The sequence below is a fragment of the Anopheles coustani genome, chromosome 2 (genome assembly GCF_943734705.1).
Source record: "Anopheles coustani chromosome 2, idAnoCousDA_361_x.2, whole genome shotgun sequence".
Classification (NCBI taxonomy): Eukaryota; Metazoa; Arthropoda; class Insecta; order Diptera; family Culicidae; genus Anopheles; species Anopheles coustani.
The window spans coordinates 92,043,838-92,060,659 of NC_071289.1; the positions used below are offsets into that span (position 1 = coordinate 92,043,838).

Genomic DNA, 16,822 nt, shown 5'->3' on the forward strand with positions numbered 1-16,822 from the left:
ACGAAGACGGGTTGGCCCTTCGCCTGCTTCCCCCAGCTTCTTGCTCTAGACGAGTGTTAATTTCATTAGCATAAGAGAGTTGTTCTTGAAGGCGGCGAGGAGGAAGCTTACAACTGCAATATCGATATCATTACGGTGCTAAGTGCTTGGTGAAGGACCATCTGATGAGACAGTCACAGACAACGAACTTGGTTCTTTTTGTTTAAATCAAGGTGAGGGAAGTGTTAAAAATATTTTCTAATTACTAAAGCCTTTTGAGGCACACTCCTAGAGGTCACCCTTAATCCAGAACTATTTTTTTAAATGAAAAAATTGTGTCTTTTGGAAGTAGGTTACTAAAAGCGAAACGAGAAAATACGATCGTGAAGACGATAGAATAACCGAAGAGGTACTCAAACTGAGTATCACTGTCTCGGGAGGCAATCATCAGCGCAAACAGTCAAACTGCATTGTGCATCTGCAGCACTTCGGAGGCGAAATGTGTGAATTGTGTGCATGATGGGCAAACACTACCCGGTTGAGGAAAAGTAAATCGAACATTCAAATACTGAGCAAACCAACCGGTGGGAAAAGTGGGTAAATAAAACGCTCCTCGATTTCATTCTTTTCCTCCCCGGTTTTCGGCACTTCCACACGAAGCGCGTTTGAAAATTGGAAGATACGTTACCAGCGGCTTACCTAGCGGCTTTAACAGCCTGGTGTGAAACTTTTCGAACCGTTTACACCTCCTCCTCGGCGAGCTTCCAAGCTGAATGCGGGGGTCATTAGAAAAAAAAACCTGATCGTTTAGAAAATGAAAACCGTTTGGTTCATTTGGTGCTTATGGCGCTTTCGGTACCATTCTAAATCACTTAATAAAAGATCAGGTTAAAATATAAATTGAAAAGTTTCTCATTTACGCCGACCAGCCTGACACCGAACACAGATATACTTGGTGTTGCTTTCCCAAGATCCAGCCAATGTTTCTCCCGTAGGTGGCGATTAATGAGGAAGGAAGATACCACAAAGGACCAGCCCCCACCATCTCAGCACCGGAATAAAATTAAATCCGCAATCAACAATCGTTTGTCCGACAGTTCATCACACCTGAAGCCGGCATATGTAAGAATGTATGTAAGGCTTGCAGAAAAAAAGGAACGTACCCAATCGAACTGTAAAAGAACGCCTACGCTGTGGTTTGGAGTCATCCGCCATTCCGCCGCCAGCTGAAGCTTATTACCGGCTCTAATACGCAGTAAAACGCTGCCTCCCACGGATTGCGCACCAACAAGCACCCTTCAGTGCCATTTAGCAGGCAAACGAGAGGGCACGAGGAACCTGGCGACTTGAACCAAACGCAGAAAGCTGTTTCCACCAATAAAAAAAACCAGCCAGTGACGGTATCGATTGGTTGGTTTGAGGCCATAATTTTTCGTAATAACCGTCCGCGGGACCGCGATGTCAAAGACTCGATGGATCAATTGATCTTTGCAGACGCTGCCTCTGACGGGGCAAGTATAAATGAAGATGGTGTCGGTGTACGGCGGGTCATAAGATATTGTTAATTTATACGAATTGCCAGCTAAACCGATACCGAACCCCAGGTGTGGTTGAACCTGTCGAACTTACGAGAGAGAGAACGTTTGTAAACCTTGCGAAGGGGTTTCTTCCCTCCGAAGGTAATTTATCGCACAAAATGATACTATTTTGCCAACCATAAGACATCTTGACTCAAACAGATTAATATTAATCATCATCTTAAGCAGATGTCCGCTTAAGGGAACGATCAAGAGGGTGTAGAAAAAAACAGCTTGTAACAACTTGTAAAGGAAATGTGACAACAACACCACGACGCCAATCAATCCGGATCAACTTCAGTCACATCCTTCTTGCGGGCGGAAATAAAACCTCTCTCACCGCACAAAAAAACAAATATCATTCCAACGATAATGAGCGTTTAAAACGGACAGAAGAACATCCTTCGTGAAAAACAACCACAGGAAGAAAAAAAACTCCGGGAAACCATCCTGCGGTCGGTTCGGGCAAGGGCGCCTTCTAACAAAAAGTACCGAATTGTCCCACGGATCTGATGAGAATCGAGAACGGAAAACGGGCTGTGGGGGAAAAAAAACTGCCTTCCCTCAAAATGATCCCACCATCCGAACCGGTTGACGGAACATGAGCTGCCCTTTTTTGTTTGGCGTGTCATCATCATCGAAAGTGATGCGTCATACGGCGCGAAAAAAAGGCGGAAAAAGCACCAAATAAAGAGTTGCAAAATAGGAACGCCCGAACAAGAAAAAAAAAAAAGAGCAACCCCGTACACACACGTACGACGCATGTTGTCGGCCCACCATTTATTGATAGATCGGTCGGAAGATCGTTCGGAATGGTAACAAACAGATCGGATGGCCAACCCTTCAGCAAAAAAAAAACGTGGACAATTATTATTATGCATTGTTAGGCGGAAAACCCGAGCAAGAGCGCGAAAGAAACACCGTGCTTCCGGTTCTGAGACCCAATGCTGCCGGTGGCCGGATGTAAGTTTTTTCCTTATTTAATCAAATTTAGTTTCGCCATTTGATACAAATGTCGGACGTGGCATTGTTGGAAACGAAAACCGACGCAGACGATGCGACCGATCTGCCCTTGACAGAGTACGATCGCGTTTAGAATTAGCATACCGAATACTACAAAACTGTGTCTTTACATTTGCTTAACAAATAAAAAAGAAAACTGATGGGCATCTATTTGAGAAGAAAGTAAATAAAAGCTTACTTTTAACATAAACATCGTTCGTAACCAAAGCCAAAAAAACGTTTACCATAACACTAGAAAAGAGTATCGAAATAGCTTATGCCTATTTCCTTCCTCTCGGAACAGCAAGCTCTCACGTAACATATCAGATTACCTCAACTCGCAAACCTCAAAGGTAACTAAAAACCGGCGACGGTGCGTAGGTCGGGCCAACACCTTTTAACCATTCCAAACACAGCGCCTTCTGACAAGCTGCAGCGTCGTCGGCGAGAGGTAATGAATCTGTCGAAAGTATCGTCGATAGGGTTTTCCGTCCCGATGGTCATTCGAGCCTTTCGCTGCAGTCCCGCCGGTCGCCGGTTTGTCTGCCGCCGTCCAGCATCCCCCCCGTTCTTCGTCCCACCAGTTGGGTTGCGCGAGCCATCAGCGCAATAAATCAATCCGTCAAAGCACGAGCACCAAACCAAGACGACGAGCGACGATCAATCTGCGAATGGGTCGTCTTCGCTTCGCTTTTACGTTCGATTGAGTCGCCGCCACCAAGCGTTTGATGAGGTCGCCGTGGGCCGCGCGCTTCCCCGCTGTGCGATGTGATTAACTTTTACAGCATTTCTAACACTTTCCCCTAAAAAGCTTGTAGAAGCGCCTTCGATGCGATGAAGACACAAGAAAAACACAGAAAAGGCGATGGAAGAGGAAAAAAGGCATGCTGAGGGTCAAATCTGTTGTAACAAGTCACTGTGCACTCTTTACATTCGAATGATTAAATGTTTTAGCAGGACTGTACACTTGATAAACGATGCAAAACTGCCAATTAACCACGGTATCCTAACACAGGTAGCGTGGCCGAGCGGTCTAAGGCGCTGGTTTAAGGCACCAGTCACTTCGGTGGCGTGGGTTCGAATCCCACCGCTGCCACGATAAAATTATTTTTATATTGCCCTAATCGGTATTTTAAACCCTATTCCATTTTTACTTTACACTAGTAAAGGTCGTAGTGCATCACGAAAATGGGAATATTAAATCATACCTGTCGCCTTTTAAAACCTCCCAAAAATGGAACCGGTCATCTCGACCAGGCTCATTTATATTTATTTATACACACATCCGTTCATGTTTGTCAGCTTTACACCTACGCCACGCTTCTACATCATTAGCGATCGAAAGCCTACTACGCAGACGCGCATAAAAAAAACGTCCTTCTAGTCGACTCATAACAAACAGATGCCGCTGGTGAACTCTAGCAGCTACGTAAATAAATGAATGAATGAATGCCTTGGGGCCCAAAATGTCAACTCGTTGCTGACGTGTTAATGCCAAGTAGAAAATTGTACGAACAATTGCAGTTTAAACTGCAACGTTTTGACAAATATGTCAAATAAAAAAAATGGAACAGAATTGAACTTCGGCGTAGAAAGTCGTCGGTCAAAAGTGAAAGAATCGTATAGTGGATTCTTTGAGCGAATTTAAATAAAGAATAATAAACCATGTTCGAAACTTTCACGAAGTTGAAATGCAAACCACATCAAACCGGAACGGCACTCTCGCTTCAATGTCAGGCCACGGCTTGGGGCAAGAAGAACTTTTATCAGACGTGTGCCGCCACGTAAGGCAAGGCAAGGAGCTATAGGTCAATTTATGTGTCTTTCCTCCGACCCGTCTCCAGTAGTTGGAAATTAATTCGATCGTTCTGGACACATTCGCGACACACAAACGAGCAAACAATGGCGCACACAACATTGACGAGACGACGACGACGACGACGAGTCACCGCCGACGACGAAGACGATGACGATCATCGGGCGCTGATTAATTCAGCAGCAGCAGTGTCTTGCGATGCCGTTGCAATTTGAAAGGGCTCTCTCCCGCAGACGGACAGGGAACAGCGGCGGGTGTCCGCAGCTGGCTAACGATGGCTGAAGATCGTGCAAAGGCCGCCAAGGGATGCTCTTTGTTTTGTCGGCACGTTCGACCGTGGACAGCTTGCCTTTGAAACTCCGGCGCATCGTACGAAGGTGACCCCGATTGATGTTCCTCCGCACTCCTTGTGGAATGTTTTCGATGGAAACAGTTCGTATAAAGCACAGCATATTCTTGGGACTCCTTTGTAACTTTTCCTAAAAGTACTTAGATTATTAAAATTCACTCAAACTCAAATGTATAAAATAGTCTTGTTTTACCAAACAAAGACGCGAACTTCTTGTTGGCTTGCATCATTTCAACGCCTACTAAGAACAACTTTCGACCCATGTGGTCATATGACAATTTGATGGAATTTGCAGAGCTGCAGCAGCTGCACACACGATCGCTCAATCTGCATCAATAATAAAAAATGAACCTAATAGAAGCGAATGGCAGAAACACACGGACGTTAACTTGCAACGTTCGCATGTCGCGTGGATCGACAAACGAGCGTCTTGCGCGACTCCTCAAGGGTCTCTCTCTTTCTTCTGCCAACGCCGTGCAAGCCAATCTTCCGTGTGTGGGGGGAGGCACATTTTTGCGTCTAGGTGAACTGGAGCCACTTTTTTTTTATTCCTCCAACCGCCCTCAATTGTGCGATGCGTTGGTGGCGGCTCGGGGCTGCGTCGATTCTTACGATTAGATTGTCGCGCACATGGTGGGCAAATTAAAATGTAAGAATAATGTGTTACCGACATCCGCCAACGCACGGGTTGGATTAAAACTTCCCAGGGTTGCTGCGCTGGACCGGCTGTGGGCGATCGATTCTCCATGGACCAGAGTTTGGCACGATCATCAATCCTTCAAAGCCACTCCACTCCACTCCCAAACGACAATGGATGATGTGTTTTATTTTCCACTTTGTCATACAAACGATTTTGCGTGCAACCTATCCCGTTCTTGGGCTTGGGATTATTCACTGTTTATTTTTAAAATTATTCGCCAAAGATGAGATCCGCATAAAACCCACCTTTTGGCACATTAGCAACATCGTGTCAAAATTTCGGTGGATTATCCTGTCCCGATCAAGTTCGGTGTTAATTAATTTGTTGATGAAATTTTAGCACACAATTAAGTGCACTCTATTGGCCTGGAGGTACCCACCGCTTAGCTGTAGGAAATAACATACCAATCTTCATACCTTGTCCATCTTGTGGCCAACATAGTAACCGTACATTCCGCTTTCGAAACGCGAACGCGCCAGTCTAATCAACTGCACTGAAACGATTAACTACTTGTCGGGTGAAGTCATTAACGCGTTATGTAAGTAATTACGAAGGAGCTCTACATATGGACCCGTCCGTTGTAGATAAACCTGTTCCGACCTTCACCCACTAAAATGTGAACGCAAAAGTTCGTTAACCAATAAGTGTCAAACTATGCGACTGTTTTTAATACTGGCAGTTTCTATTAGCAAAGGATTAGGAGCAAGTTTATTCCCCCAACATCGATAACTTGTTTCTCTTAAACAACGTCCAAACGGAATTGCACAGCGAATCGAACGAAACGGGAAAAAGAAATAATCCAATCGTGAGATTGAAAGGAGATTTCTTCCATTTCAAGGAACCGCGCGGCGTGGCGGTAGTAAAAACATAAACCTGTTCATAAACCATCGTAAAAATCCACCGCAACCAGTTCAATTCGACCAAAAACGAAGCGAAGGTGAAAAGGCGCAATTCGAAACCTTCGGACGAACCACCCGCGTCATCTCGGGGCTCGAAAAGCTGTTTAATATATTAATATACCAGTCACACCTCAAACCTGAACACCACAGGGAACTTCCTCGCTGATAGGAAAATTACGTAAGTTGCGTAAATTGGTTGAAGCAAAAAATCTCCTGTTCTAAATACAACAACCTTAAAACAAATAACTTTGCATCATTGGGTTGGGATGAGAATTAAACAAAAAGAATACAAACACAACTTGAGAAACAAAAAGATATGTCTACACATTTGATGTGATAAATCTTGCCCAGTTGAAAGACGGAGTGTGGTAATTTTTTTACTGAAAATCATATAGATCGAAAAATTGTCAGTTTTGTAGATAAAAGTTAGATCATGTGAAAAACAAAGATGAACCAACTCTTCCCGTGTGGCACGATCAATAGACACAGACCTCACAGCGAATCCAGGACAGCGACAATATTATCCACTTTCCATATACATTCAAATATTACCAACAGAGCCGAATTAGGAAAGTAGTCAATAAATTTCGGCCTCGAGTGAAAAAGTGCTTTGAGAAAGAGTGGCAAAATAGCACAGCTTCCAAAATAAATCATAGTGTTTAAATAAGCCCCAAACAAGGAGTGAAAGCTAGCACTACCCCCGGGGGGAGGGACGGGGAGTGTGCCATCGAGGATACAAACAAGTGCCCTACGATCCCGCGTTCCAAGCGGCGCATGGCGGCTATATTGATCTGATTACGTTCGGATCTACGTTTATCAGCATCAGGGAGCGTCGGGGGTTCGAACGTCGCGCCGGAAAAATCATTCCAATTTGGAAGTTTATTCAAATGTATTCCCACCAAACTGTCGCTCATAAATCCTCCACACCGCTAGGAGGAGAGGTCAGCCACACACCACCACCGTCGGCGTTCCCGAGGGGGTTGTTCGGATCAGTTTAGTGTCACAAGAATTAATGGTTATCACCTTATTTGTTTGGGGCGGATATTTGGATAGGAACACCTCTTCTCGCGCTCTGGTGGAAAGTGTGGAAAACCGTCCATCGTTCGAAGAACATGCTCGCAAAATGGCAATCCCTCAGTTATTTGAAATCTATTCAAATTAGGTCCGCTACATGACACATCTTCGAGAGAGCGCTCTCAGGTGAAGAACGAAATGCTGAAGAATAAATACACAATTACCATTTCGAACGATTGGCGATTTAGAAACTATCATAAAAAATAACTAGTTCAAATCCTATGAAGACAATATCGGAGATCCTGAATTATTGTACGTCCGATGTTTAGGTAAGAATCACCGTTTACGGCAATACATAGAGATAATCTTTAAATTTATCTTAAAATTTATTAACGATTCAACAGGATGAATTCTAAAATAAAGCGGATTCGAACCGTTATGACAATCCAAACAAAAATCAATCTAACTGATCAACTCTCCACTTCTGTGTTGCTTCTAAAATCGAAAGAAAAAAAAAAGTAAAACGATTTTTAGTGTGTCCATCGACACACATCTTTTGGTCAAATATTTTACCTCGACAAACAAGCCCCCCGAAGCGCTGGTAGGTAACCCTATCGTCGTCTAGGTTGTCATCACCGCGTAAACGTGTACGTAAAGTGTACGACGGGACCGGTACGCCATACTTGGTAAACAATTGGTCAACGACGTAACCTAACCGTGCGCTGATGCGTACAGACTCTCACGCACGCATACGCTCGCTGCAGTCTTAAGTATCTCGTTCGTTGCCCAGCTGCAAAAGACTACCCTTCTTCCATTTTCAACCGTGCGCCTTCCGAGACAGAGTGAGAAGAGATGAGAAAAACCTGAACCAACCACCGTTCAAAAACCGACAAATCACATCCGTGGGCGTCTTCGGAGCAATCGTCTATTTGACTTTTATCTACCTTACTTCATCAAAGTAAGCGAGGCGAGATTCCGAGGAAAAATACTTTACAGCCGTGAACATTTTCATCAACGGCTTTTCATTCAAGCCGCAGATGCAGATCAATCTATGTCAACCAAAGTGAAGACGATTTCAGGGAAAAACGTGGTAAAGCGCACTTTCCTATGCCATTCAAACTCGATGCACTTTACCACGTTTTCGTGGATACTTCTGAAGACCAATTCCACAATGAGAACGAGAGCCGTCGAGTACGCGACGCCGAAAGGTGCGTTCGCGACGTGTGTTAGATCTTATCAACCTCACGATCATCAAACGGGGTTCCACAAAGAACTCCACAAACTCCGGATGATCCCCGGCTTGTTTTAAAATCTAGGTCCCCATAGGTTTGTTTGTCGATCTCTTCCGTCTTCAGCGGAGCAGCAGGGGGTGGGCAAACAAAAACGTCGTAGCGCGATGCTGGAAGCCATCCGGCGGGCGCGATGTGCGACAAAACTGCGGGACACACAATTCGCGCCTCAGACGCTCAGACTTCTAAAACACGACACACGCACAGCTTGATCTATTGTTTGGAAAAATTTACATCGATCGCATCCGGGAATGCAGAAACGATGTTCGGTCTGGTGGCTATGAGGGTACACAGGCCACACAGTTCAGGCACACAGGAAGATCCAAGGTTGGAACCCCCCCGGAGGGATCGAAGTGTGTGAGGGTACATATTTGGCCAGGGAGCGCTGGTTGTTCTTTGCTATGTTGGGAAATCAGTTCTCTGCGGTGCCGAATTAAAACTTCCATTTCAATGCAAACACACCCGGTGATTCGGTGGTTCGACACAAGGACTGGAAGATGGAAGACCAGCTACAGCTGGATTACGGGCAGGAGAGACAGTCCACAGTTAAATCTTTACGTCCCAACGTTAGGCTAAGGCCTTGCCGAAGCCTGTCCAGATTTAGACACTCGCAACTCAAAAGCCCCCGCAAAATCAAACCGGTTGGTAGTTGCTGCGGACCCAGCTCGGACCCAGGCGAGCGGAGTTATTAGTCGGCAGTCGGCAGCAATAATGATATACCGAAAACTTGAATTCCACCATCGGCTAGCAACCGGCCTGGATCCGGCTTTTGAACCTCGGCTTTTCGGCCCCAAAAGCCACACCACTGGCGCTCACAGCTCAACTCGGGAGAAACTTATGATCTCGAGTTTTCAATTGGCGTCGCACGAGTCGCCCACGCGCGCGCCTCCAACCGACGGCCAGGGGCCATAAATTTGTTCGTCATTCGTCGGGCGTGCGCGCGACACGGTTGCCTCATCATCATCATCATCATCATCATTGCCGGCGGACTCTTGCCAGCCATTACAGAGACATCAAAACTTTTGCCGCAAATGCAGAGTTAGGTTAGGTCCAACGAATGATACTTTCGATTTTGGGCCTCCGATTTAGAGGTTAAAGATTATTCTTATCCAGTTTCCAATTTTGACTTGATAAGACCTATTTTTATAGAAAAAAAACCAAACTGATAGACTAAAATATAAATTTTGAAAACTAATCCCCCAGTAATAAAGCGCTTCCCAACATTTGCATTTGCCTTTGGCCGCACTTTTGCTACCCGAACAGCGACGCTATCACTGCATCTTAGTTATTTTACGATCACGTCTCGATTTATTTACCGTCTAAGATGCCGACCGGGTGAAACTGCGCCGATGCGTCAGCGCCAAAGTCATCACAAACTGCGCACGGCTTTTTTCTCGACGTCTAGACAAAACAGTCGACGACTAACTTACGACTTGCAGGCCCCTCCACCGGGGACCATATGCTTCGCCGCCGCACGGCCACATCTGGTGGAAGAAAACAGACCGCGATAGGGAAAATACTTTTCCCAAGCAGAGGAACTCACACACGAGCACACATTCCGCTGCACGCATGCAACACGACACGCTGCTCACGGCCGGGCTGCATAAGGAAGTCTCATAACTTTGTACTATTTTACTGCACCCATGTGCGGCCGCAATCGGATCGGATGATAGGGGAGTGGATCGATATTTTACGATCGATTCTTCAAACCGCACCCTTTCGAAATCGATGGCGGGCGGAAGAAGATGGATGCACTTCAGCGCGCTTCCTCCGAAGAGACATTGCACCATCCACTCGGTCACTGGACGGGAGGAGGTTCCCTCAATGTTGTGTTTATTTTATGTTGGTCAGTTTTATCGTTGAAAACCCATCGGCTCAATTTATAGGCTAATTGAATCTCTCAAAGCAAAGGAAAATAAATCCTTCAGTGTGGATGGACGGGGAAGAACTTGGACATGGGGAATGTTCTAAGCAGAGTTCCGTGAAAGGTACATAAAGAATTGTTACTGAAGCATATGGGATTACTTTGTCGTTTACTTTGACCCACATTTTTAAAACCAAAGGGTAAGGTTCTTCAAATTTTCTTACCTTTAGTTAAGATGTACGAGCAACACTGGGGGCTAACGGGAAGGAGGTTAATAGTACATCTGGGACGAAGAACGATCCTCACGGGAGGGTGGATTTATTCCATTCGAACATCATCCACGATATTCCAGAGCCTCTCCCATATTGGGACTCGTCAGGAACGAGAAACCTCATTTACAAACAATGACCCACGGGGACAGCAAAGATAAACGGAGGTTCAGTAGCGGAATATGCTTGACTGCCTCGTTTCGGAAACAGGGAACCGAGACTCGCGCGCAAATAACCTCCGACCCGATCTCGGGGAAGGAACCTGCTGCGGCCGCCTTTCGCCATAAGAAGAAAGCATGAAGGCATATTTTTTTAGTCCAGAGCGTTGGGGTGGAGTGTGTAATTGGCAAACAGTTGTGACTTCACCAGGAGCACAGGGGGGAAAAAAAAGCTAAATGGGAGCGCCCCAAAAGGCAATCCGGTAAGCGGTGGACTGCTGGAGGAACGCCAACCGCAAAAGCTTATCTTCGAAGGTAGGCACAACTGTGATGCCTCCAGCATCGTACGTGCGTAGTGGGACTTCACAACGACACAGTGTGTGCAAAACATTTTTGAATAATTTATGTATCTTCCTACACTGTCGTTCCCAAAACCCTTTTGCGGTCGACTTGGAGCGATTCGATTCGACGCTATAGGAGCTCTCTTGCCTTCCCAGACGAAGACAGCAGGGTGTGGCGTCTTAAGAAGGATATTTATTTTTTTGCATTTTGATTGTCACATACAGCGTCGTCCCTGCCTCTCTTCCCATTTCATCCCCCGGTTTTTATCCGGCACAACAATGTTGTTTTATTTTTAATTCTCCTCCACAGCCGGAGCGCTTCTCCGCGGGTCTGATCTGTTGATCTCGCACACATGATCGTTGGCTCGATCCAGCATAACAGCACACCTACCCGATCACTCTCGACCGAGCCTGGCCGTGGCACCAAACAAAACACTCGGATGGCATTTGTCACGCTGTAATGGAATTGAATAGGGCTTCGTCGGCGTTTATCCATCGAGCGCGGCTCCCTTCAGCGCAAGAACTAGCAAGAACTTCGACACAAAGCTCTCACTCGAGAAGGAAACATGAGCATCACACATCACACAGCGATCGTCGTCGCAGGGGGTTACAATTGCTTGGATTACACGGGATGAATGAAAGAGGATTCCGAGGCTCCCCCGAGCCATAAGGAAGTAACAGCGATCCAATTCCCTCAGCACTGGCTCGGGCTTTTTAAGCTTTGGTTCGGTTGAGAAGTCACACCCCGATGTGTCAGCGTACGTTCTTCCGCAAACGATCAGCCGCCTCGCCTTCCGTCTGGGATTCATATTCGGAAAATTTAAATACAATGGCGGAAGGCAAGCCACAAGCTCTAGGACCGAAGAGGCTGGTGACAAATTCGAAAGGAAAATCAATGGCTGGCAATTTATAACCAATCTTGCAGGGCATCATCGTTTTAAGAGCCAACAACTGTGTTGGCCTAGTGCAGCGGTGCAAGCGGTTCTAGTCGGAGAACACGCAAAAGAACGCGTTGGGTTAAACGACCGGGAGCGAAAAAAAAAAACCAAACCAGCCGCAAATGGCGGCCCACTCGCTCGGAAAAGTATAACAACTTATTTGAATAACAATAAAATCGTCGAGCGGAACGAGAACGGCGACGGCTCTGTCAATGAAGTCGTTGTTTGCTGTAAAAAGCTGGCTGCTCCTCTAGCTTCTCCATTCCACGAACGGGCGTGGTGTTCTAGAAACATGATGCACCGAAATCGGAAGAGGGCCACCTGAAACCAAGCGCCCGGATGTGGGATGCTCTGCTTGCAAAATGTAAAACCACCACGCCGAGTATTCGTGACTTGCTGCAGTATGAAACGCATCCAATTCTCGTTAGGTTTATTTACTGACACGCAGTCAAACGGGGTCTAAACACACCCAAAAACGTATCGGGAGCGATTGCAATTAACAACAATCGGACCTGGGGTTGCTAACCAAAGTGCTCGTGATTTAGAGCATGTGAGCAACTGGAGCTTCCTATTTGAAATCTATGCTCGTTCATATATGCTTATACAAGGGCCGTCGTTTTTAATTCAGGTCAGTGACTGGTTGGTGAACCGATTTGAATATCAATTTTCCGTCGAAACGCACTCTTCCCCAAGACTGTTTAAAACAGGTAAAACTTATTTCGTACAACTCATTTATTTTTACGACACTATCATTTCAAACTTTTAACTTTGGGTGAATACTAAAACGGATTAGTTCCGGAAAAATTTGAAAATTCCACATCTTTCCCGAACCCCAAATTCAATTTGTGCCCTACATTATGACGCACCACAGGTCGGTACGATTTCACCGATAGTCGTCGGTATGGAATTTAAATTTTCCCCCTACAACACTCTATCTATCGGCGTTCAACATTCTTAGAGAGGAAATTAGGAAGGCGTTAAAAATCGTCCACAAAACACGGAGCCTGGACGGACCTGGCCGAACATTTCGAATCAAATATGAATAAACTGCAATTGGAAACAGAGACCGACGGCGGACAGCGTGTGGATTATGCCTTAGAAAAATGTGACTACTTTATGTTTCTTCTCTTTCTCCTGACTCCGCGGAAGAAACTCGGCCGGAGAATGTACAGTGGTGGACCCCAAAAAAGAGGCGCGCATTGTGAGGGTGCTCCCGGGACGGGACAGATCCGAAACTAATGAAAGCAATAAATTGACACCCCGCGATAACAACAGCAGCCGTGGAACAGATGTTGAAAGGGCGGCGTCGACGAAACACACGCACACACCAAAAACCCGATCGTCATCGCCCGCTGCCTGTCGGCGATCCAATGACTGGAAGAAAAGGTTTTTAAAAAGAGGAAAATTGAAACTAAGCTGCAACTGTGCAGCGGAGTTGATGCGATGACGCTGCAGCGTGAAGAAACGCCGTTCTTGGAACTTGGAGAGTTTAAAAGACCACCAGCTGCAGTTACTAGCGACGCGAATGCATTTGCCATGACGGGCTGGGTGGTAGTAAAATGTGTTAGCGGAAAATTTACAGAAGTGGACTTTCTTTTTCTCTGCTTTTTCTTTGAAGCCCTTCGCAATCAAAAATTCATAATTATTTTCTCTTCTGTTGCCGCCAGAATCACCAGGAGATGCTTGTAACCATGCCACTTTAATCCTTTAGAGAACACCTAGAATAACCTTTCGAAATCACCGACCGGTAGTCTGGAAGAGACTTCACACGAAAAAGCCACGAAAATCGCAGAGTATCGGAAACGCTCGATCTCTTAAGCTGACAAATCCAGGTACAGGTCTCCACATCCAACCGGAGACGAATGAAGTAAGTTGAGCAACCGGGATTATCTCACAACTCGATCGATTTCATTCCTGAACGGTCTTGGGGTGAGGGCAGCGTCTTGTAAACAGGTTACTTATGACTGATGATCACGTTGGACCGGAGTCGACCGGAGTCATAATCAATCAACGCGCCAGCACGGTGTCAGTGTGGCCGGGGGAAACAGGTAGAGTAAGACGGCTAGAAACAAACACAAAAACTCATATCAGATGTACACCGGGTCGGATCAGGAAGTCCAACGATTTTCTGCTAACCGCCAAAAATTGCCGTCCAAAATGATATCTATGTTTGCGTTTCCGGAACGGCATGATTTGTCTTTTAGCTGCGGTTTTATCCAAAACGTATCGTTTTTCCCCAAAAGCCCTCAATTGATCCGGAGAGGAAACGAGCAAACCGAAAAGAAAAGATTAATTTCGGTTACGATTACGGAACGATATCCTCCACAGAAGCTCTAGTGGATGTAAGCATAGGACTTGTCCAACGAAAACGAGTCCATTCGAGCACGAAAAACGAGATAAGTGTACGCTCGAAGCGACCAAGTTTTAGTATGATTAATTGTTTCAGGAAAAGTGCCGAGTGGTCGCATAGATTGAACATCCTGCGACAGATATTAGTGAACGAAGACAGGGGCTTCGGTTCCAAGACAACTCATTTAAGCTGATAACGGTAACATCCTGCAACTAATATTCATCCGCGTCCAGGAAACATCTGATAAAACATCCCTTTCATAAACAACCGGACCGATTGAGATACTAGAACCAAATAACAGCTGTAGCCAAGAAACAAATTGACTATTCAAAATATAATACCGGATACACAAACGCATAGTTTGCTTGTACAACTTTTTTCGATCAATATCTCCACCAACTGTTTCTGCCCGTTTGAAAGTTATACAAACGCCTATATCAATGATTTTAAATATGCACTTCCATAAATTAATCATCCTTCAAATTACTGGAAAAAGGAAAATTGAAACCGTATAAACATCTTGTATGGGATGGAAGGTCTGGTGGCCCACCTACGTGTCTCGCGACGACGATCTTGTCCCGTATTGACTCACTTTGTTGCGAAATGATACAACCGTGCGTAGGACGATGGCCGCCTTTAGCTGGCTGGGACTTGTATGTTGTGGCATCAAACGGAACAGAAACTTTGCGAGGACGTGATCACCCACGCGTGGCTGAAGTATACATATCGATCATTTTAATGGACATCTACAGTATGTCCCATAAAAAAATGCGAAAATTTTCAATGCTCATTTTTGGGTAACTTTAAACGTTATTTTTACCAAGGTCATGTGTGTGTGTAATCATCTGGTAGTATACTATGAGACGATGTAATCAAAAGAGTGATTCTCGAGTAATAAAGATGTGAAAAATGTTCGTAAAGGAGATTGTGACTAGTTTACTGCTCGCCCAAAAGCCCGTAAAACAAATTGTATCGATCGCAGGATGCCACCTGGCCACTGTTTGCTGTATCCTACGATCACTCTTTGGTGGACCACATCCCACGAAGCCAGGAAGTGGCCATCCACGGTCCACTCGCACGCCGAAAGTCATCAGATCAATGTGAGGTTGAGTGAGACAAAATCGTAGCAGATCGATCCGGAAATTGGCTAAGGAAGCCGATATTTCAAAAACTACCATGCATAGGATGATCAAACATGACTTGAAATGTTCATCCAGAGTCAGAGTAAAGCATCACCTTGTAACAGACCGAATCAAACAACTACGGCTGGAGTTCTCGACACGTTTGGTGTCAGCATCAAAACAAAAGAATATCGTCATCGTATTCTCTGATGAAAAAATGTCCATCGTCGATCCCGTGTCTAACACACGTACAGACAGATTTATAACGCCTAAGAAGATTGAGGATGTTCCAGAGAACCTAAAAATCAAGTTTACAACCAAACATTCGGCTGGAATCATAGATTTTGAGACCATTTCGCCCAATAGCTTTAAAATGCCTTCAGCATTTATCAAAGCTGAATTAAAATTTAATACCGAGGTTAATATGAACATTTTGAAGGACCACGTTCTGCCATGGATAAAAGCCAACTTTGCAGCACAAAAACACGTCATTTACCAATAGGATGGAGTCCCGTGACGTACCTCAAAAAGAACTCAACCGTGGCTGAAGAAAAACATGGATTTTTTGGCAATTATATTTGACCTCCCACCAGCCCGGACTTGAATCCTTTAGATTAAATAACAGGGGCACATGCTCAGGTTAGGGCCTGTGAACGCTCTAGCACCATCGTTGGATTCCTGACAGCTTCAATTGCCAAGGCGTGGATCTCGAAAACTGATTTATACATTCAGAAGGTATGCTCTCGATTTTGTCCCTGTATGGAGGAGGCGATCAAGAAAAATGGTATACCTAATTATTAATGTAATCATTAAAGACTTAAGAAACGATTCCTTAACTAAAATGACAATTTGTTTCATTATTTTGTTTGAAAAAAAAAATTTGAATCTGAGGTACCGATTTTCGCATTTTTTTATGGGACATACTGTAGAGACACCCTCCTATCTGACCTTCCGGGCATGATCCTCACCATAAGATTCGGGAGGGATACGGCTTGCCAAAATTCAAAATATTTTACCTACAAATAGAACCGACATCCTGGTTATCTCAGCTGCAATTTTTCGCTCCATCCACTTACCTCGATTGATGTGCCATCGTGTTACGATCGGTGTCGTTTACTTCGAAGTTTGGCGGGTGCTATCCTCAGTACGCTGGGCA

General features: G+C 45.2%; 1 protein-coding gene and 1 non-coding gene across 2 annotated transcripts in view; one reads left to right on the top strand and one right to left on the bottom strand.

The window, feature by feature from the left end:
- The window catches only part of LOC131266356 (uncharacterized), a 30,836-nt gene extending 14,014 nt beyond the window's left edge, over nucleotides 1-16,822 (bottom strand). Inside the window, exon 1 of the mRNA XM_058268840.1 lies at nucleotides 16,743-16,822. Coding sequence (XP_058124823.1) covers nucleotides 16,743-16,759 — 17 coding nt within the window. The 5' untranslated portion in view covers nucleotides 16,760-16,822. The remainder of the gene's footprint in view (nucleotides 1-16,742) is intronic.
- On the top strand, nucleotides 3,573-3,654 carry Trnal-aag (transfer RNA leucine (anticodon AAG)). Its single transcript has one exon. It is a non-coding gene; the product is annotated as a tRNA-Leu (tRNA).